The 22545-nt window shown below is 48.7% G+C and overlaps 1 protein-coding gene and 1 long non-coding RNA gene across 5 annotated transcripts; one reads left to right on the forward strand and one right to left on the reverse strand.

Moving 5' to 3' along the window:
* Positions 1-1461: 1461 nt before the first annotated feature.
* Positions 1462-7071, reverse strand: LOC122216182. The gene is made up of 2 exons (XR_006200769.1): positions 6316-7071; positions 1462-1659 (listed from the first exon to the last, which is right to left on the reverse strand). It is a non-coding gene; the product is annotated as an uncharacterized LOC122216182 (long non-coding RNA).
* Positions 7072-11043: 3972 nt separating this feature from the next.
* NAGK (N-acetylglucosamine kinase) lies at positions 11044-22028 on the forward strand. Of its 4 annotated transcripts, none has more exons than XM_042932631.1 (10): positions 11044-11062; positions 13128-13212; positions 13366-13464; positions 14039-14180; positions 14986-15096; positions 15797-15909; positions 17375-17462; positions 18457-18554; positions 19048-19126; positions 19971-22028. In XM_042932631.1, exons 3-10 carry the CDS (start codon positions 13405-13407, stop codon positions 20159-20161), a joined length of 882 nt encoding a protein of 293 aa, XP_042788565.1. In that variant the 5' UTR covers positions 11044-11062; positions 13128-13212; positions 13366-13404; the 3' UTR covers positions 20162-22028. The 4 variants fall into 4 exon arrangements, with proteins under 4 accessions (XP_042788565.1, XP_042788567.1, XP_042788564.1 ...); XM_042932630.1 differs by lacking the exon at positions 11044-11062 and adding an exon at positions 11107-11371; XM_042932632.1 differs by lacking the exon at positions 11044-11062 and adding an exon at positions 11432-11721.
* The last annotated feature ends 517 nt before the right edge of the window (positions 22029-22545 follow it).

Here is a 22545-nt window from a genome sequence, read left to right on the forward strand (position 1 = left end):
ATAACAGGGGTATGGGGAAGATTCCAAGCCCAAAGATCTCTGTCACAGCACCTGAAATGCCACCATCGGACATTGGGCCCTCTAGGTCAATCCTTGCTCTCCCACAGGGTTTCTGTTAAAGTACACATCCCCTGATATGGCAGGGGGTGGGGGTGGGGGAGGTCCTGAAAGGTGGGAAGAAAAAACACCGCTAACTGGAACATTAAAATCGATCCTTGCTTGTATCCATCTGTCAGGGCCGTAAGCTTGATACGCTTATGCTCTCAACACCCCATTGCCAGGGATTTTCAGTGAACTGTTTTTAGAGTAGAAGCAGCTGCCCTAGCTTAATGCCACCACACCCCATTTCTGAGATATTAGGGTTTGGGTGAAGATAAAGTGGATTTTCCTCAGCCGTGTCTGGGATCCTCGGGTGGGTGCTGGGTTATCTGACTTTCTTCCCAGACAGCGGGGTTGTGCCTGGGCCTTGAGAAAGCTCAAGACCTGGTTTCCTGTACAGAGGTGCTCTCCTTGCTCCCACTTTTCATTCTTCCAGATCCTAACTTATATCCTTTCACAGTTTTGCCAGGCCCCAAGCTTCCTTCCAGTTTGGGACTGTAATATCTGTCACTCTCCACGCCATCCTCCAATGCTGCCTCCTCCAGGGAGGCCCCTCTACTGGTGCTCTGGCCTGGTTTTGCAACCAACCTGTGGCCACACCCTTGCCTGATCTGCCCCATGTAGGGGACTGCAGAGCTCAGGGAGGATTGGGGCAGCACCATCCCTCCCCTGTCTTTCTTCCCCCAGTGCCCTAGCTGGGGATTCATGACTGCACAAACCCCATCTGGTCAACAACTCCAGTGACCTCCTTTGATATATTCCACCACCCAGAGAGAGGCAGTGTGCTAGAGAAGGTCCACAACAGGCTCTGGGCCTCCCAGGCCAGCCCTGACCCCTGCTCTGGGTCTGGAGAGCTGACAGCCACCTTGCCCCTCTCCTTAGGAGGAAAAGGCTGGGGCAGGCCAAGGTCTTACTGACCCAGAATCTGGGCTGCCCCAGGGAAGGAGGAGTGGAGGACAGCCAGCCCCTCCTCCTACCCTGCAAGGCAAGAGGATGATCCAAGGCTTCTGGTGGTTCCAGCCCAGAGAGAATCAAAGCCCAAGCCTGAGGCCTTAGGGTGAAGAGCGGAAAAGTCCAGCATTTAAAAGACAATGGATTATTAAAGAAAAAGAGAGAGAGAGAGAGAGAGAGAGAGAGAGAGAGAGAGAGAAATTGAACACGAATGGAAATTACACTTCTAGCTGGATTATCTTTAAAGTCTGCCCATGGGATTACTGAGTTGGTACAGGCCCTCCAGGAGCATGAAGTGGGTGATCCTAGAGATCTATGTTCTTTTCCAGAGTTTTCCAGTCTGGAATTATGAGAAAATTTGTATGTGTTGGGTGAAAGCATTTGCAGCGGGGGTAAAGACAAGGCTCCTTCTGTGCAAATAACCTTGTTTATTGAGCCATTAAACAGGATGAAACAGGTTTCTCTCCCTTGGGGCTTTTCTGAGCCTTAATGTACTGACAGGCAGCAGAACTCTCCAAGGTAAGGGTATGGCAGGCGGACCGATGGTAGAGGACTGTGTTCCCAAGAATCACTGGAAGCCTTTGTTCTGGAATTACCAGTTAACATCTCCTGAGGAAACAGCATTTGGGAAACATTCCTGAATTGCTCTGTGGGTAATACTTCATTCTGTTATTTGCTGTCACATGTAAATCCTGCTCTCCTAAAGTACTGGAAGACAATTCTATAGAGCTGAAATCTGAACATTTCTCCTAAAAAATACTTGAGTCATATAATCTGTCATGGATCGTTGGGGCAGCCCCTTCAGACTTGCTCTAGGACGGCCCTCTCCAGAAAGGATTGTTTTTAAAGGGTGACCAACTCATCCCATTTTTACAACTGCAAGTGCCATATCCCAGGACCTCCCTCAGTCCTGCACAAACCAGACCACTGGTCTCATTACTTCTTTGCAGGTATTTCAACATATTTCAATAGCAGGGGTCAGCTCCAAGGAGCTCAGGAGCTCTCTGAGCCCTTCATGGCACCCTGCAAGAGGACTGTTTCAACTGATTAGGCTACTGCTCAGCCTTCTTCTTCCTTCTGTTTAGTCTTCTGCCCCACAGGTCACACTTGCCAGGTCACACTGGCCAGGGAAGGAAAGTTACCCGCCCTCACAAGACACTCTGCATCCTGGCTCTGGAATCCTAAAGAATCCCACTCATCCTGGCCCCTGCCCTGCACAGACTCTCCTACTCACCCCTCTTACTTCATTCACAGTGCTCTTCCTGCTCCTTCTCTCTGCCTGTCCAGTCAGTTCCTACCAGTCTTTCAAGACCCAGGCAGCATCCCTCCTCCACAAAAGCCTTGCCGAGATTTCTAGGCCACTCTAACCCCTTTCTTCTCTGACCTCTGTTTGTACTGAGTCCACAGTCCTCATCAGTCTCATCTGCTGCCTCCCTGTGACTTCTGAGCTTCTGAGTGAACTTTCTAGGAGGTGATGCTTTGCCTGCCCAGCCAGTCTGTGAGACCCACGTCTGTCCACCTGCAGCCTGGTTCAAGCCCTGGCAGGCACGTGAGGGTGCTCAGAAGGGATGCACTGGTTGCCACTAGAAGCCCCTTTCCCTCACTTCTGCGTGTCAGATTTTCAGGGAGGGGTGCCCACCCTTGGGAGAGTCCTAAAGGGGCCGGGTTAGAAGGGAGGAGGCTCACCCTCACACAGAGATGCAACGCTGGCTGATAGAAAGGGTAAGTTGAGGAGGAGGTTGCAAACCCTCAGGATTCTGGGAGGAGGGAGCTTGGGCTGGAAGGGAAGTCTTTTGGGCACCTGTAGGGAGTGGCAGAGCCAGTCAGGACGCCTGGCTGCCCTGGAGCAAATCTCCCAACCTCTGCTTTCCTCACTTCTCTCCCTCTACCTGACTCAGGGGACCACCCCTTCTCTCATGGGCTCTCCCTGGAGGTCCTGAGCCAGTCCAAGGCTTGAGCTGCTTACTGTGTGTCCAAACACAGACACTTAGTGCCTGATAAGAGGATCCTAGCCAGGCTCAGCTCCGGGAGACAAAGCCCCAGAGGTCTGGGTCCTGAATTCCCACCTCCTTCCAGGAGCCCTGCTGGCAGAGGCCTGTCTGATCCTAGGACTGGCCTTGCACTTGTCCCATCCCCAGGCAGCAGCTGGTGCTGGTGGTGACTTGCTCTGAGAGGGGTCCCTGCCCAGCCTCTACTGGCTCCAGACAGCCTCCTCTGTCCAAAAGAAGTCAGAGCAGAAAGAGAGGCCCTTGTCTAGACAGGTGCTAGTCTGGCAGAGGCTTATTTACCTCTTCTCCCTTCTGAGGTCCCAACACCTGCAGCCTTGGGACACTTGGCTCTGCTCAGCCCCTTCCCAGAAAACAGTCCCACCCAGCCTGGGGACAAATACTCAGCCACAAGTGCTCAAGGGTGGGTGCCAAAACATGGAGTTTCTCCTTATTTTCCAGATTCTTCTGTGAGGCTCAAGGATTTGCAGATAAGGAGCCACAACTTTATAACCTTTATGTCCATTATACAGGAATTATGTGGGAAATATTTCACTAGAAAGAGATGCACTCCATCCAAATGGTGGAATGCTACTCAGCAATGGGAAGGAGCTATTGAGACATATGACAACTTGAATGAGCCTCCAGGGAACTGTGCTTTGTGAAAAAAGCTTCCGTTTGTATCACATTCTTGAAATTACAAGGTTATGGAAAATGAAGAACAAACTAGTGGTTGCCAGCATCAGGAAAGGGGATGGAGGAAGGGAGGGAGTGTGGATAAAAAAGGGGTACTTTGCGGGATCCTTGTGGAGACGGGACTGTGGCAGCCGACATATGGACCTACAATTGTGATGAAACTACACAGAACTAACACACATACACACACATGTGCACACACGAAAGCAGGTACAGGGAAACTGGGAAAATCTGGGAGACTGATAGATCTGTGTCAATATCTGGGTGTGATATTGTGCTACAGGCCCTGGGATCTCTCTGTAGTGTTGCTTACAATTGCTACAGTTGTCTCAATAAAAACTACAATTCTTTATTTTTGGAAAAAGAAGTAATTTTATTAAAGGGGGTGTCTGGTTTCCCTACATTTGCATATAGGCAAGGCAGGGGCCTGGAAGAGATGAGGCTTCCCCTCTACCCGCCTCTCCCTTGCAATGGACGGACCTCTTCCCTCCTGGGAGCATCTGACCTCAGGGCTAGCCTGCCTAACCCACCCCACCCTCAGTGGTTTGCCCTTCCCTCCTGGGACACAGACTGTCGGCAGCTCAGAAAGTTCTGGGTCCAGGGCTCCAGCTAGGTGCCAAAGAACAAATCCTGAGAAAGGAATGGGACAGGCTGGGGAGTGGAAGTTGGTGAGACTCATCCCCCCCGCCCGCCCCTTTACGTGTCTCAGACTCCCTACAGGGTCAGCCTCCTGGCCCTTGCTCCGGGTACACTTATTTCTGGATTTCCTGCTGCACTACAGCGTCAGGGCAGGTAACAACAGTTGGTGCAAAGTCAGATGACGGAATTTGGAATTCTATGATTTATTGAGCATCAGTGGCCTAAAGCATCCTGACCAAAAGTATGTACCAAGTGCCCCTAATCTGCTGAGAATTGGGGCCATCTGGTAGAGTGGAAAGGCTTTAGAGTCAGAAAGAACTGGGTTCAAACCCCAGCTTGGCCCTCTGTGAGGCCCTTGACCTATGGGCATTTTGGTCTCTATGAGATGGGCTTGCAGTTTATCTTATGGGTGTTGTGTAGTTAGGTGACATGATGCTCTCCCCCCCCCCCCCCATTAATCCTGAAGACGGCATCCTGGAGGGAGAGTCCAGGAGCCCAGGAGGAAGGAAACTAACCCCTCTGAACCTGACAAGAGGACAGGTTCCAAAAATGGCAGTCTAGACAGAACAACTAGAGGCTTCCTGGGGCCTGGAAAATCTCAGGAGAGGGAGACTGGTTAGAGGCCCTCACAGGAGAACTGGGCATCTTGGCAGCTGGTATGGCCGTGCCTCTTCACGCTGCTCCATGTTATTTAACCCTGGCCCTCAGATGCAAACCTGGGGAACTATTGGGGGAGGGGGGCGCAAGTGTTTGGTCTACACTGAAACCTGAAATGACTGAGTTCACCTGTACATGATTAGATTAATAGCAGAGGACTGAGACAGGAATTAATCTTAGTTGTAGGAAACGAGTTGCAGTTTAGCACCCCTGAGTTTGTGGTCTATCAAAAAGTGAACCCACTACACAGGTACATACTTTCATACATGTACTTCTTTTTTTGTTTATCTATTTATTTTTGAGAGAGACAGAGCATGAGTGGGGGAGGGGCAGAGAGAGAGGGAGCCACCGAATCTGAAGCAGGGCCCAGGCTCTGAGCTGTCAGCGCAGGCCTTGACACAGGGCTCGAAACCACAAACTGTGGGATCATAACCTGAGGTGAAGTTGGACGCTTAATGGACTGAGCCACCCAGGTGCCCCATCATATATGTACTTTTAGGTACATATATGTACTGATACACACAGAGCACAGATGTCTCATACACACATAAAACATATATACCCAGTGTGAGCTGGTAAGTGTTTAGCAGTCAGCTTTCTGGAAAACAACAACCTGATTTATAGCAGTTATTGATTTCTGTGTTGTAAATATTCCCACCATGGCAATTTCGAGCTATAATGTGATTATCACTTAATGCAAGTTAGAAAGATGTGCACAATTAGTTCTTTGTGAGCTAGTGTAAGACAGTTCCAGCATAGCACTGCAAAGTTACATTTATACATCTATGCATCTGCTCAGAGGTGCCTACGTATCCAGGATTGCTTAGGTTCCTTTAAGAATTGAAATTCTAGGGGTGTCTAGGTGGCTCAGTCAGTTAAGTGGCTCAGGTCATGATCTCATGGTTAGTGAGTTCGAGCCCCACATCAGGCTCTGTGCTGACAGCTCCGAGCCTGGAGCCTGCTTCAGATTCTGTCTCCCTCTCTCTCTGCCCCCCTCCCACTCGCGCGCACGTACACTCTCTCTCTCTCTCAAAAAATAAACATTAAAAAAAAGAATTGAAATTCTAATTGTAATTTGATATGTACACTAAGTACAGAAAAATGCATAAAGATATTGTCTCAAATACATGTCCTTGTAAACACAGAAGTCACTTAGAAGCCTATACAGGTCCAAATATATAAATAAATATATATACACCTACATATAGGTAGGTACACGTAAGCCAAAACATGCATATAAACCACACACACAGACACCCACACACTCAGGAAGAAGGAATAAACCAACCTGATTTTCTGGGATGGCTGCACTGGCCTAAGACCCCACATCTTCAGGCCGAGGGCAGGAGACTAGAAGATCAGATAGATTATTTATAGTCAACCATCTACACCTGCTTCTGCACTCTGTCTCTCATACCCCTCCTCACATCTTCTGACTTATTCTCGGCTGTCCTGCAGGTCTGGAAGAGCCTGTCTCTTGCCTTACCAGCCCTGGAGTCCCACCTCCATCCCTAGTAAGGGAGCTCCTTACCTGTCTTCTTTCACTGTGGGAAAGTGAACTCCAGCTTCTGTCTCTGCCCTCATCCCAGATCAACAGAGGGAGAGGTCAGCAGGACCCCTTACTTGGATCCCTCCTCCTGACTTCTGCTCTACCTTATCCCTTATCAATTCCTTGTTCATCTCATTCTTGCCTGGGCCATTGCCCCAGCTTTCTAAATGTCTCCCTGTTCCAGGTTCTTCCCTTCCATTTGTCCTGGTATAAGGAACCTGCCAGATTAATAATCCTAAGCAGTGCTGAGGTCACACTTGTGCTGGCAACTTCCCAATTTAGGACAAATTAGGGCTGGAATCCTTTGAGGCCCCTTGACCACTTCTCCAACTCTTGCTCCCCCAGGCCAGTTTCCCTTCTGTTTTCTCCAAACATCTTTCTCTCCTCAATCAGTTCTGCAAATTGTCTGTGCTATAGAAACAGCTTGGGGGCACCTAGGTGGCTCAGTTGGTTAGGTGTCTGACTTCAGCTCAGGTCATGATCTCAAGGTTTATGGGTTTGAGCCCCACACCGGGCTTTTTGCTGACAGCGCGGAGCCTGCTTTGGATTCTCTGTCTTCCTTTCTCTCTCTCAAAAACATTGAAAACAAAACAAAACAAAACAAAATTGTTCGTTTCCTTCTTTCGTTCACAGTGGGGCATTTACTACCTCTCATGACTGCAGTACAGTGCTTTATAGTTTATAAGCACTCTCAAAACTACCCTGCCCTGCACTGAGGTTAGCCCTGTACTCCTCTCACCTGCCCTGGACTGAGGTTAGCCCTGGAAATACAGTGGTTAGTGATGTGGAAATGTGGGGGTTAGGAGCCGATGGCCAAGAAAGAATTCTTGACACATCTTTAGTGCAAAAAGGTGGTTTTATTAAAGCACGGGGACAAGACCCGTGGACACAAAGAGCTGCCCTAGGATTATGAGGAGTGACTGATTATATATGATTTTCTACCCTATGGAGGGGAGGGTGATGACAGGGTTCCAGGACTTTGAATCTATAGGTTTCTGGAAGTTTGGCTATTGATAAGATCGCTTTTTTTTCTTGTAAATCATTAAGACAGTTGCAAACTGATACAGACTCTTGTCCTGCCTGACTGTGATCTCTGTCAGTTAACCACTAGTTTACTGTGAGCTTTATCAGTTAACCACTTGTTTCTCCCTCCAGCAAAGCATTAAGACAATTGGGTGTTCCTGGAGGAATGTTATACTCAGCCTGTCTCAAGTATTTGTCAAGTATTTGCTGCAGGTTATAAGGAAATTTATCTACATTTCTTTTACCTTTGTTCTCCACATCAGTGACTAAAAACAGCTGTTGTGCCTTCAAGTCAACATAACCTGTTGAGGACCTTGGGCCCCAAAGTCCTCTGCCCCAAGATCATAAGTGGATTTGGGAGAGAAGATATTTTCCTACTGTCCCCTTTGCCTGCCCCAACCCCCACTCCAAATGGAAATATGGCCTCCCTGGACTCACAGGGACAAAAAAGGGAAGACAGAGAACAAGACTGTGGCTTGCAGAAGAGGACTTTACTAACCACATGAGCATCACAGGAGGGGCTGTTGGGATGTTGCAAGCCCAGTATAATGGGCCATTAAACTTTTACAAAGCTAAATAGAGGTTAACACTTGTCTCCATTGCAACATCTTTATTTCCTTCCCATAACTACCACACCCATAGTAAGGAACATTTGTGTAAGCCTAAACTAATACTTTGGTTTCAGAGCCTCAGTTTCCTCACTTGTAATATGTGGTTAGAAGTCTCTGGTATTTTCATGGGGTTGGTAAAATGATCAAACGAGATAAAGGTACATGTAAGAGTTTTATGGAACTATAACGTACAATGCTGTCAAAAGTTCAGAAATAACAGAAGTAAAACCAAGGAGTCATTGAAGTAGTAAAAGTTTACTGTGCACACTCCAAAATAAAGAGTTTGCAAACTAGGAGCACTCAAACCAAAACATGGAATGAGGTTCACTGTTGTCACATATTGTTATAAAACAGCTTATTTAGTGACAAAACAGTGACTGTTTATTCTTTACTGTGATTGGTTATTTATGGTGTCTAAATGGGTTATTTATGGTGTCTAAATGGTTATTTATGGTGTCTATCTGTCTTGATAGATGGGGCCTCCAAAATGTGGGGCAAAGATCAGGTGGAAGCTGCTGGCTCGGGAGGTGAAAGAATTCACCTTCAGCAGAACAAAGGAAACAGGTTATTGAATACACCACAAGGGAGAAGCAGGCAAAACAGCAAAGGAGAAGCTGTGGACAAGGCAGTGGGTGGGGGCTGTTTTTAAAGGGGGAAGATGAGGTACGGCCACGTATGGAAATCTCCCTTTTTTGGTAACTATACCTGGTTGTAAGTAGCCCATTGGTCAGTTAGGGCCTATGGATATTTTGAGGTGGGTGGCCCGATGCGCCTGTCTGTACTCAGCCAGGGAGCCCTTGTGGGCCTTTTCTACATTCCATTGCTCAAGCCTGTTTGCCTACAAGTGGCCTCTGCTGTTGTAACATTAAAATTTTCTTAAATGATAGGGAACTGGTCAGTGGTTACTTCTTATGAACCTTGGGAAACAGTTTAAGTTTTGCTTATGATTTCTAGAGGAAAAAGCAAGAAATGACCCAGGTCAAGTTAGTCTTGCAAAATAAGCTAAATTAAGCCTTGTTTGTTTGACTAGACTGGTTTTGTCCTCTCAGGGAGTTTTCAAAGCTGGTCTCTGTTTGTTAGCTTATTTTGCAATCCTGTATTTTACAATTACAGCACATCTCATTTTGGACTAGCCACATTTCAAGTGTTCAGAAGTCCCATATGGCTAGGGTGCTGTACAGCACATGGTAATTAACTATGTAAATAAAAATTAGTTAAAATCTGTGTAGTACTTTAAGGTTTCCAAAATTCTTCTGATATTTATTTAAGTTCTGTGTTATTCTGGGGAGGTGGATGTTAAGCATTTCCATCATAGATGGTGAGCGGCAGCAATTGTGTGTAATTCACCCAAGGTCATCAGGTAATTAGTGGTGAACCTAATCCTTTCATTGGAATCTTGGAATCTGGGCACTTTCTCTTCTGCTTCCTTTTCTAAACAAGCAGTACAAAGGGAAACTTTGTCACACATACAGGCCCCAAAGCTGACTGCACTAGTGTGCAAAAAGGCACAGTCCTTTCAAATCCACCTGTAATCTCCTCTCCTCTAAAAATCCTGCCTAGTTTAATCCCACCAGAATCTATGAGTTCCATTATTCTAAAAACGTGTGTTAGATTAAGCACCTTCCAGCTCAGATGTTCTAGGAACGTAAATGATACAAATGGGCATACAAAAATCCTCTCTCTGATATTCTCTATGACGCAGTGATTTACATTTTAACTACTCTTGAAGGGTCCACTGTGGTGTTTCAGCGTCCCAAATAGGTAAGACATGAGATAAACACTCCTCTCTTCCAGTCTAAAAAAGCACATATATGCCAAAGGTTCACACCAAAACATAACCAGACCCAACTGGCTATCAGGGAAAGAAGCTACTAATGCAGGGTTTCTCTAGAAGGAGACGCAAGTTACGTCGCGGGGAGGGGGGGGCGGGCAGAGCAGGGACCAGGCCAGGACTCCTCCCTAAGGCTGAAGAGATGCCAAGCAGCTGACTTCCCTCCTGACCTGACAAGCTGTCCCATCGTGGGCCCCGAGCAGCCTGGAGGAGTCGGCTGAGCGCTGCAGGAGCCCCAGCCCGGCTCCTAACCATGGCTAGTATTCCCCGCCCCCCTCCCCTTCTCGCTCTTTCCCTTTTCCAATTCCGTGTAAAGAAGGAGAGTGGGGTGGTAGTTGGAGGGCAACAAAAGTTTTGTAGTCTATGTCCCCGCAAATACCCTCCGTGCACAAAGACTTGAACTGAGCGCGTACTAAGAGCTGACCGCCCCCTTATCCGGGTTGCAAGGACAGCCTCGAGGGCTCTTCTTTCCCAGCCCAATTCTAGTTACTTCCGGTTACGCACATTCGGCATGAGCGCAGCAAAAAGTCTGCGTGGTGCTTGTACGCGCAAGCGTGACTTTTGCCATCTCCAGGCAGGTGCCGGGTTGGCCATCCTAATTTTTTTTTTTTTTTCAATGTTTATTTATTTTTGGGACAGAGAGAGACACAGCATGAACGGGGGAGGGACAGAGAGAGAGGGAGACACAGAATCGGAAACAGGCTCCAGGCTCTGAGCCATCAGCCCAGAGCCTGACGCGGGGCTCGAACTCACGGACCGTGAGATCGTGACCTGGCTGAAGTCGGACGCTTAACCGACTGCGCCACCCAGGCGCCCCCTGGCCATCCTAATTTTTAACGCAGTGCCCCTAACTTGTGCGCTCAGCGCCCCGGGGGCCCACATCCACGCAGGGAACTGGCCGCACCTCAGTGTCCGTCACCGACAGCCAACGTGGCTCACAGGCTGTGCGCACGCGCGAGGCGGGGCTGCCAGTAACTTCCGGGCGCTGGGGGGGTGGGCAGGGCACTGACGTATCCAGCAGGTGGGAACCGGACACACCTTTCTGGCTCCTTCATTTGGGATCTGGTATCCATCTCCGGAGGCAGGGTCCAGGAGGTGCGGAGGGATCCGGCCGGCGTCCGGAGTTGCCGCAGAGGCCCTCACTGGCTCCGCCCCAGGCTAGCGGCGGCTCGCTAGGCCACGCCCCGCGCAGTCAGCTGGACGGCGCGGACGTTCACGTGACGCGGGGCGGTGCGGAGCGGGCAGGTGGGCGGGAGGAAACCGAACAGCCGGATCCGCGGCTGCGGCGGCGCACTACAGGCATGGCCGCTCTCTACGGGGGTGTAGAGGGGTGAGTGCAGCCCGGCGGAGGGAACCCGGGAGGGGCAGCTTGGAAACGGTCGGAGGGCGGAAGGAAGCACGTTCCCAGGCTGGCAGGCTGGTGACCTGCCACCTTAGGGTCTGGCCACTTTAGGCATCTGAAGTGCGGGGGCCTTGCGGAGGAGGGGTGTGTGCAAGCGCAGCGATGCCTTTCCGCGCGGGATCGTGTGCCGTGGCCACAGCCAGGGCGCGGGGTCTTTTATGTTTCACGGCGGAACCACACCTCTTTTTCCCACGAAGACCCACTCCACCGGCCCCAGTTAGAGAAGTTCCTTTTCCTCATTCCCTACCCTGGAGAGAGTTTGGCTGAACTGGTGTCAGGTGTGAAGTTGCTGGACTGGGGTGGAGAGTGGGAGTGTGGTGGAAGCCGGGACAAAGACCTTTGCCAGAGGGTAGCCCAAGTGCTAGGCTGTACTAGTGTCTGGAACCCCTCTCTGTTCTTGTCGGCACTTCAGGCTCCTCACGCTAGATCGAGCCCTCTGTCATTCTTGGATTTTTCCTGCTTAAAAGCTCGTTTACTGGATTTTTTGTAATAATGCTTCTCTGTATGACTGTGGGCAAGACTTTGGCCCTATCTGGGCTTTTATCACATGTATAAAGTGAGAAGAGGGATGAATGAGAGGATTGCCAAGTCCCCTGCCAGTGAAAGCATTCTGTGGATGTGGGTGTGTCAAACCCGAGCTTAATAGAGGGTGGCTCTTGTCTCAGCCCAGGTACTTACTTTTGAATCTGAAATTGGGATTACCTCTGTGGCAGCCACATCCCACTGCTGGCTCGCAACCCAATGTCTTTTTTTTTTTTTTTAACGTGAATTTTTAAGGTTGATCTCCCCCATCCTATCTGTTAAAAAAAAGTACAGGAGCTTGTGTTTATCCATGTTCTATTCATGTGTAAGATAATGGCGTATTTTTCTAGTTTGTCAAATTCTTTTGGATACTGAATCTGCCACCTCGTGCATTGACTACACCCTTGAAACTTCTTGTCGTCTTTGAGTTTGAACAGTGGGACGTTTGGTGTCCTCTTCTGATATTCCCAAGAGTACTGATCGATAAAGAAACATACATCACACCGCCACAGACCTCTCACCAAACTACCAATGACCGTTTCCCCCATTAATAAGCATTTTGCCATTTGGTTGCCTAAGTAGGCATAAACTCTCCCTGCCATCTGCCAGTGTTTCTCCCAAGGGTTTCTTGAAGAATTGGGAACTGGACCTTGAAAGGCAGCCTTTAGCTATTGTGAAAGAAGCAGAGATGTGTGCCGTTCCCTTTAGTCACATTTACTGAGTGTTGCTGTGCCAGGCATGAGGGTGGACACATGATCCAGAGCTTGGCCCCATGGAGCTGGTAGCCTAGTGAGAGGCAGATAGGAAAACATCTAAACATTCTTAACAGAATCTTTGAGAGTTATGGGGGCACTGATACGGCTTAACTGAGGCAGCCGTGGGGGTTGGGGTGGGCCACATGTCAGAGGTCTCAAGGACCAGGTGATCGAGAAGTAGGGTCTTGCAGGATAAGTAGGACATTCCCAAGGGAGGCTGAGCAGGAACGTTTCACTTCGGTAGCACATCAAACACCAAACCACAGAAGTGGGCTTGGGCACGGGACTTGGGTTTGCTGAAGCTGCCTCCATCTCACTGGACTCTGCCTGTGACAAAGGACTGCTTAAGCTTAGCCGTACCTGCAGGTTTGTCTGAGTAAGACTGAGTGCTGCCTTGTGTTCTGTAGGGGAGGCTCAGAGTCCAAGGTCCTTTTACTCTCAGAGGATGGGCAGATCGTGGCAGAAGCGGATGGACTCAGCACAAACCACTGGGTAAAGACCACAGTGAGGGACCAGTGGGTTTGGTTGTGCTTTTATTCTCTGTAGCTCCCATTAAGGTGGTGGTTGGGGCCACTTACAGCAGCCTATAGGGGCTACACAGGTCATGTAAGCCTTTGTAACTTCTCTTCCCTTGCTTGGGGCCAGCTGATCGGGAAAGACAAGTGTTTGGAGAGGATCAACGAGATGGTGAACAGGGCCAAGATGAAAGCAGGGGTGGATCCTCTGGTCCCTCTACGAAGCTTGGTGAGTCTGGGATAGAGCCTGGGAATTAAGTCACAGAAACACAGCGATTTTCACTAGATGAGTCTGATAACGACAGAGTGAAAGGCCTTGAGGGCTTAGTCTCTGATGTAGAAACACATATTCTCACCTGTTCTTGTGGCTCAGCACAGAGCTTGACCTATAAGCATTCATTAAATGTTAGCCGTTATTCTTAGCTCAGATGTTTCTCTCAAGTTGCTGTAGTGCTGACCACTCCCTGGCCATAGCCTCAGTGAGATGTTCTGCAGGCCCAGCTAAACCCCATGTGTTCCAAACCAAGTCTGTCTCCTCTGCTTGCTCTTCCACCTGACTTTTCTGTTCAGGGCACTACTGACCCTCTCATGCTACAAACCTGGCATTGTTGAATCTCCTCTCTGGGTTCATTCCCAGATCAGGTTCCTCTTGCAGCCACAGCCCTCTGATGGGTCATGTTTAGGGTAGAAGGAGGACTTATGCCCCGACGTAGAGAGAAGGGACAGACACCATGAAGGGAGGGGGTTGCGAAAGGATCTGAGTCTAGGGTGCTGCTCGCTAGCTCACCTCCCCTGTGGCCTAGGGCCTGTCCCTGAGCGGAGGGGAGCAGGAGGATGCGGTGAAGATGCTGACGGAGGAGCTGAGGGACCGATTTCCCTACCTGAGTGAAAGCTATTTAATCACCACCGATGCTGCCGGCTCCATCGCCACCGCTACGCAGGATGGTGAGGAGAAGGGAGGGGTGAGATTGAGAACTGGTTTTCTTGGGAAAGCCCCTTCAGGATAGCCAGCAGAACTTGTCTTACAATATCTGGAAGGCAGGCGTCAGCATACCCCGTTCCCTTCTCCCTGTTCTTTTTATTGGCTTAAGTTCCTGTCAGAACAAGGCCCGGGACAGAAGGTGGGAGGGCAGAACAGTATCTTGATGAGAGGCAAGAAGAGTGAAACCTAAGAGTGTACTGCAGAGGAGGGAGCCCCTGGGGCAGTGCGGGGATGGGGATGGCTGGGAAAGCAGTTAAGTGCTAAAAAGAAAATGGGAGGAGCTCTGTGGTAGCAATGTAAAAGGGCCTTGGTATTATTGCAAGATCAGCATTTCAATCTCTGTTCCTATTTTGCCAGCGTACCATCTTGGAGAAGTTCTAGAACTCTCTGAGTTTCAATTTCCTCCACTCTAAAATGGGGCAGTTGTATTCACAAATGTAGTTTAGAATGTTGAATCAGTATCACTGTGTGAACAGGATCTGGCATAATCCCTGGCTCATAATAGGCACTCAGTAAGGCAGGTAGTCTCTTGGCTGGGAGAGGAGACAGGCTCGTGTTCCTCTTGTCTTCCAGAGAAGGGCTCTGTGTAGACTGGAGCTTCTTTGAGACTCAGGCCCTCCACTTTCAGGCAGGAAACTAGCTGGGCTCGGTTATCTCTACAAGATTGGGTGGTGAACCCAGGGCTGGTTTCTGTCCTGTCTTTCCTCAGAAGCTGTGTGCTCCGTGGGGGGCCTTGACTACACTGAACCTCCCATGCCCTTTCCCCAGGTGGGATCGTGCTCATCTCTGGGACAGGTTCCAACTGCAGGCTTATCAACCCGGATGGCTCAGAGAGTGGCTGTGGCGGCTGGGGCCACATGATGGGGGACGAGGGCTCAGGTGAGCTCATGCTAACTGGGCCTGGCTCTGGCTCGGGGTCCTGGACCCTTCTCTTCCTTCACCTCCCCATCTTCCTCTCCCCCTGCCCTTGGCCCCCGACCCCTTGGGGCTTTCCTCAGACAGCTCCTGAAAAGTTGTTCTGAGTACAGGATAATGACTGAGAGGTGCCAGACTAGTGGTTGACCTTAGTCCTCAGCAGTGATCTGTATCCAGATTCAGATTCATGCCTCAGCGTAATAGTTGTTGCCTACCTGTGTTCACTTTTGGAGTCCTTTGGGAGAAATTGACACTATGAAAGTTAAGGCCATAGGTGCCAGGACATCCTGTATCAGTCTGCTAGTAGGAGAGAGGTATAGAAGCTCCTCCTGCATGACCTCTTCATAGGTAGCAGGTGTACATTTTCATAGGGGCCTTTGGGGTCAGCTCATGGCAGTGACTACAGTGGTTTGTGTGACAGCTGACCGACTTTATTTTGGGGTAGGAGCTAGTGTGACACAGCTTCCGCTGTCCTGTCTTCCCCCTAGCTTTCCCTTAGTGGATTGGTCAGATACAGTTTAAACTGAGGCCCCAAGGCTGAGAGTTGGGGCACCTAATTTGCTGTAATATCCATGCTAATCATTGACCTGTCTAGGTCTGAGTTTCCCTATCTGTGAACCCAGGGAGATTGCCCCATCTACTTAGTCCTCTCTGCTTTCCACAGCCTACTGGATTGCACACCAAGCAGTGAAAATAGTGTTTGACTCTATTGACAACCTAGAGGCGGCTCCTCATGACATTGGCTACATCAAACAGGCAATGTTCAACTATTTCCAGGTACTTCCCCCTGCCTCTGGTAAACATGCACACCTGGGATGGGCAATGGCTGCTGAGCAGGAGGGAATGTAGATGGATGAGCCAAAGGGAAGTTGGGGTGAGTTGTGGGTCAGAGCTGGAGGATGGAAAAGTTCCAAGTGAGGACAGGATTCATAATGATGTAGGTGATACATTCCATGAGGTTGTCAGGCATGAGGAATAGGTAGGCTGGGGACAAGTGGTTAGCTAGACCACTTGTCTAGGGTCTTGGGCAGCTAGACCCTGCTGGGAGATGAAGGCAGATGCCATTTTAGGCTTGAATGAGAAGTGCAGGGTGAGATCAGGAGACTGTGTACTTAGAGACAGCAGGTGAAGGTTGCACAGGTGTGTTGGACAATGAGCTGTCTCTGGCCTGTATGGGTCAGGGAGGACAGCTTATTAAAGAGTTGGGCAGGGAAAGTTCTTAGGGAGATATAATCTCCTACCCAGGGCATTAGGGACTGACTTTTCCTCTGTCTGGGCCATGCTTACTTGTAGTGGGTTAGGAAACAGCTGCCTTTAGCTGAACCTGAGGTAAAGGGGGAGACAAGGAAGAGAAATCTATTTGATAGACACCTCTGAGTGGGAGCTGCTTTACGGGGGCTAGGGATCGGCTCAGTGAAGGAAATTAGAGTTGCTGGAAGATAGGACCTGTGTTTTCAAAGTTCGTGGATTGATGATTAAAGAGAAACTCTGGCCAGGGCCAAGGTGAGGAATGGGGAAGGACCAGGAAGAGAAATTACTTTGGATAGCAGTTGCCGTGGAAAGTGGAGTTAAGCTACCCTGACCCAACAGATTGGTTCTACACCCACCGATATATCTGCCACTCCCTCTTTTGTCCTTTAGTCATTCTTCTAAAGTCGTTTCAAAGATTAAGGGAGACCATGTTCATAACATGCTTAATATATTGCTGTAGGTGCCCAAATTGTAGCCCCCTTGTTCCATTTTTGTAGTGTATTCTGGGGAAGCACTGGTTCCTCAGGACCTGCAGAGGCAGTTTGTTGAGGTGAAAGAAGGGAGAGAAGTTTGTGGTCAGAGAAGTTTGGGAGAAACAAATAGATTTCTTGGTTCTGGACTTCACAGGGCCTTTAATTTGCTAATGTGCACTGTGACTCAGGGTTGCAATGTGCGATAGTCCTTAGATTCCTTTCCCCAAAGAAATCTTTTCATGAGCAACTCAAGGAACTACTGAACACACCTTGGTGAGCCCAGATCTGTGATATGTGCTGTATGTATCCAAGCTAAGGACAAGGAGTGATGGAATCCATGTGGGGAAAACAACTTTTTTCAAATGAGAAATCTCAAATCTTTATATTCTCTAGAACCTAAGAAACAAACATTATTCCAGCTTTCCAAACAGAGACATCAGGAAGGTCAACTTGGGTGGGCCAACTGGTTATTTTCCTTTGTTTCTGATAACTATCTGTGCCCTTTCTCTGTCTCTCAGGTGCCAGATCGGCTAGGAATCCTCACCCACCTGTATAGGGACTTTGATAAATGCAGGTTTGCTGGGTTTTGCCGGAAAATTGCAGAAGGTACTAGATAGAGGTGGGGCAGGGTTTTATTTAGTTTGTTTCTCAAAGACCTCCCTAATTGGGGGATAGAATGGGGTTCGTATGGAAACTGGAAGCTAATTTCCCTTTGACCAAGTGATTTCAGTTCTCTGCCCCCATGCGCCTTGGTTCTGGTGGGCCTTGGAATGGAGCTTGAAGGACACGTGGGTTGTATGAAAATTATTTTATATTATCTATGTTTCTCTTCTTGACAGCTGTTATGGCTTGTGCAGGCTATGTTTCTGTTTCTGAGAAATTTATGAAGCAATTCTTTGGTCACATCTATAATTAAAAAAAAAACAAAACAAAACAACTAATGATACCCAAAAACCTAGGAGGTCATAGAGAGGTTTGGCCTGTTGGGCTGGGTGTCAGGAGAAGCTAACCATAGGGCTTGCTTGCCTGCACATTGCTTCTCCACTATAAGGTTCATACTCCTTTCATTTGATTCCTAAAGCCTCATGGCATTATAGGACCCTCTTAGGTCTTGCTGGACTGAGACCCTTTCAGAGCAGAGCTAGGGAGGGGCTGACCAACAGCAGGCTGTTGGATGGGGGCTTAGGGGGGCGGGGAGGCAGGAGCACCAGCCAGCTGCCCAAGTAAGGTCTTGGGTCCCTAGAGGTGAGAGACCTTCAGGGATAGACTCAGTAACTGTGTAACCTGGAGTACAGACCAGGTGGCACTGTGCTCCTCCGGGGCGGGGGGGGCGGGGGGGATGCCCCTTCTCATGCACGTGGGATGAACCTCCTCTATAACAGGACACCCCTCCTAAGGTGGGAGTATGTGGTGTGGGCAGGGGAGTAAGGATGGAGAGACCGCTTTGGAGGCTTGCTTACCTACATGCCAATGAGGTGGGCATCCATTCCTACTTTGCTAGCTATGGGTACTCCTGTTGCTGCCCTGCAACAGAGGGAATAGCAGAGGACAGGCAGCTTGCTAGGTATTCACTAGCTCCCTTCCCTCCCCTCTCCCCCAGGTGCTCAGCAAGGAGATCCCCTTTCCCGTTTTATCTTCAGGAAGGCTGGGGAGATGCTGGGCAGACACATAGTGGCTGTGTTGCCTAAGGTTGACCCGGTGAGTTGAGGTGGGAAATGAATCCTCATTTATCCCCGCAGGTGGGATGCTGCGGGGCCAGATTTGACTCTTTCTCATTAGGGTTGAGACTGTCCTATCAAACTCTGTAAATGGGGCGCAATTTTAAATGAGCTTAGGGTATGAGAAAAATTCCGTATAAAGTCTGTAACACATGGAAATTCTTTGGTCCAGAGCCTCCCCTCTGTGGCCGGCCTGCAACCTGTATTTGTATATAGTAAATTGGTTTAATGTGGTGCATGTTTTTGTCGATTTCCGTCTCTTCCCTTCCCTCCTCTGTATTGTTGCTTAACCCTTTTTCCTTTCCTTTCCCTCCCTTGGTTTTATGAATCCCCCTGTTTTTCTCCCTTATTTTCCATACACCTTGGCTAGAGGGAGAATAACTGGGATAGGGTAGGCTGGACTTAAGAAACTACCCCACTTCAGCACTGGATAGGTTTGGTCGCCCCCAGTAGCCATTTCTGCTCTCTGCCAGGTCTTGTTCCAGAGGGAGATGGGCCTCCCCATCCTGTGTGTGGGCTCTGTGTGGAACAGCTGGGAGCTGCTAAGGGAAGGTGAGTATAGGGTGGGTGGCAGAAGGGGGTGCTTGGGAAAGCTGCCTGCCCAGGGAGGACTTGGGACCTGGGCCCAGAGGCTTGGATAGGCCATAGCCCTTAGCCTTCACTCTGCCATGGAGCCCTTATACAGTGTCCCATCTAGCTTCCTTGAACTCTTAAACGATGTTCTTTTTAAAGGATTTATTAAATATGCACCACTTTTTTTAAACATTTTATTTTATTTTTTGAGAGACAGAGACAGAGTATGGGCAGGGGAGGGGCAGAGAGAGAGGGAGACAGAGAATCCAAAGCAGACTCCAGGCTCTTAAGCTGTCAGCACAGAGCCCATTGCGGGGCTAGAACCCATGAACTCGAGATCATGACCTGAGCCGAAGTTGGACACTCAACCAGCTGAGCCACCCAGGCGCCCCTAATATGCACCACTTTTTAAAAATTAAATATAAACCTCACTTAAAATGAGAGCTACTGACCAGCATGTGGTGACATTTGTAGTCAACACAGTCCCAGCCAGAAGGAAACCAACCCAGCATTGGTTGGTTAGGGTAACTGTGGTTTCCATTAGACATTCTGAAGTAGTTCAAGGACCCCATTGCTTCCTTGGAGTTCCTGGCATTGGGTGCTTGGTGGCTGCAGGCTCTAGGACCCCACAGCCATTACTGGGCTTCTGTACCCTGCTGCCCTGTCTGTTAGGGATTTGGCATGTGGGCCCCTCGAAGACCTGTGTGGGAATGCCTCAGGGCCTGGGCCTCTTCTTTCCCTGTCTTTGTCCCACCTTCTCCTGGTCTCAACCACAGGGTGCTGGTCTGCTGTCACCTCCGTCATCTGCCCTCTTTCCCTCCAGGTTTCATTCTGGCACTGACCCGGGGCAGAGAGAAACAGGCCCAGAACTCCTTCTCCAGCTTCACCCTGATGAAGCTGCAACACTCCTCTGCCCTGGGCGGGGCCAGCCTAGGGGCCAGGCATATTGGGCACCTCCTCCCCATGGACTACACTGCCAATGCCATTGCCTTCTACTCCTACACCTTCTCCTAGGGGGCTGGCCCTGGCTCTACCACTACAAGCCCAGTGGACACTGAGTATTGGAAAGGAGGAGGCTTTTTTCCTTTTCCTTTTTTTTTTTCTTTTTTTAAAGAAAAACACATATGAAAGAAAATAAACACACTTTACCCACTCCCCAATTGGATTGTGTTATCAAGCACACTTGCTGTGTACATCCTCAGGGCACCTGCCGGTAGGTATCCTATAAAGCTCAGGAATGGTTTTAGTCTAGGATTTAAAGCCCTGTGCCCAGGTACTTGGCCTGTGGTTTGCGATCTGCTTGCCACGCAGTTGCACAGAACATTCACGTGTGCCATCCCTCCCCAGCCCCCCCAACATTAGCATATGTACATGCTGTGCGGCTGCCAGTTAAACAGTGACCTCAGTTGTCTCCTGTCAAAATGGGTAATGATGCCTATACAGCCATTTTTAAGGAGCGAAAGGTTTTCTGTGGAGAACATCACAGGGACTAACCTTAGACACACCCTCACCTCCTGAGAGCCCCGGTAGAGTTTAGGGGACAGTACCATTCTGGTCTCAGAGAATTACCTCACTGGATTTGGTGCCTCTAGGTAAACAGCACATTTTGCAGTTTTTCCCCATGAATGAGTTCTTGAGAGGTTATGAGGATGACTTAGATCCAAGAAGGCCAATTAGACACAACTAGGTGGCCTCCATATTCCTGGTAACTCCTAGCCTGGCTCTGGTTATAGAAGACATTTGGCATTTGTTGTGTGACACATAATCATGAACATCGGTGAAGAGCAGATAGGATTCCTGTCCCCTGGATACTGTTAGTTTGATCAGTAAAGACCAGGCCAGAGCTTCCTGTTTCGCTGCCCATGCTGCTCGGTGAAGACCAAAGACGGAGTCTCTGTCCACAGTGGCTGCTTCTGTAGATGTTCAGAGTGTAAGCTGTTAGAAGGCATGGACCATGTATCAGACATTGGTTCTCAAGCTTATATGCATCAGTTATTCTAGATTGTGTTATCAACACAAAAGACTTTTGTCTTTCTCTTCTATAAGGTGTCTGATTCAGTAGGTCAAAGAAGAGGTGGAAATGTTCATTTTTGCTGAATACCTTGGGTGATTTGTGCTGCAGAGGTCCAGCACATGTAAAAAACTTTGAGAAGTTTTTTTACATGATCTCAGGACCAGGACCAATCAGTATTTTGGATTTAGAATCTAAAACTTCGTTGGTGGAGTGTACAAATAGAACATAAATATAAGAGTTCATATTCTTCAAGAATATGGCCATCCCTCTTCCTTACCATTCATTGTCTAGGCTCTGCTATTCCAGTGGGACACTACAGGTTTTAGAGCCAAGCAAGGAGCACATCTTAATTGATTTTTTAGTCCCCGTGCATAAGGGTTGAATAAATGTTAGTTGAGAAAAATAAAGGCAATATTAAAGTGCACAAGGTCAAATGTGTTCCTATCTCCTCATCCAGTGTAATTTTCCAGCAGGAGGGCCCTGTTACCAGAGGTTGTGGTGCAGAAAGTCATAGTGATTTTTGATGAGTTTCTCCACCTTTTATTTAAACTTATAATGTCCTTCCCTAATAAGATACCAGGAGTAACTAATGGGATTCCATGCTATGAAGGCGTTAGAGATGGATATATTCATCTCTCCTGAGCCTCAAACAGCCTTGTGACCAAGCAAAAGCATGGAACAAGAATGGGACTCCAATGAAGCCAGCACTGCTTTACTCTACCTGTACATCAACAGCACAGCCTCATCTATATCATTCATTCAGCAAGCACTGAATGTCTCGTGGCTGTGATGGGTGCTCTGGGGATTAAAAATGAGGGGCGCCTGGGTGGCTCAGTCGGTTGAGCGTCCGACTTCAGCTCAGGTCACGATCTCACGGTTCGTGAGTTCGAGCCCCGCGTCAGGCTCTGGGCTGACGGCTCAGAGCCTGGAGCCTGCTTCCGATTCTGTGTTTCCCTCTCTCTCTGCCCCTCCCCCATTCATGCTCTGTCTCTCTCTGTCTCAAAAATAAATAAACATTAAAAAAATAAAAAAATAATAATAAAAATGAGTACACCCCTATACCTCATACCAACTGAGAAGTTGACAAAAATTTATGGAACTGCATGTTTACAATATCTGCTTTTCTGTAATCTACTTCAGTTAAGTTTAATAAAATGTTTTAAGTGAATGAAATTTATGGACAAAAATTTATGGAACTGCATGTTTACAATATCTGCTTTTCTGTAATCTACTTCAGTTAAGTTTAATAAAATGTTTTAATGAATACAACATTCCCATCTTCAAGGATGTGAATAAATGAATAGACATAACTATAGTATTTCAAAAAGGTCTAAACAGGCAAATCAGCTCAGATTCCACCCCCCCCCCCCCCCCCCCCAATCCT

Source organism: Panthera leo, chromosome A3, assembly GCF_018350215.1.
Source record: "Panthera leo isolate Ple1 chromosome A3, P.leo_Ple1_pat1.1, whole genome shotgun sequence".
NCBI lineage: Eukaryota > Metazoa > Chordata > Mammalia > Carnivora > Felidae > Panthera > Panthera leo.

Coding starts and splice junctions, on each gene's coding strand:
- NAGK (XM_042932630.1), top strand. CDS start 11,343: ATGGCCGCTCTCTACGGGGGTGTAGAGGG. Junction 15,097..15,796: donor GATGGGGGACGAGGGCTCAG/GTGAGCTCATGC, acceptor TGCTTTCCACAG/CCTACTGGATTGCACACCAA. Junction 19,127..19,970: donor CTGGGAGCTGCTAAGGGAAG/GTGAGTATAGGG, acceptor CTTTCCCTCCAG/GTTTCATTCTGGCACTGACC.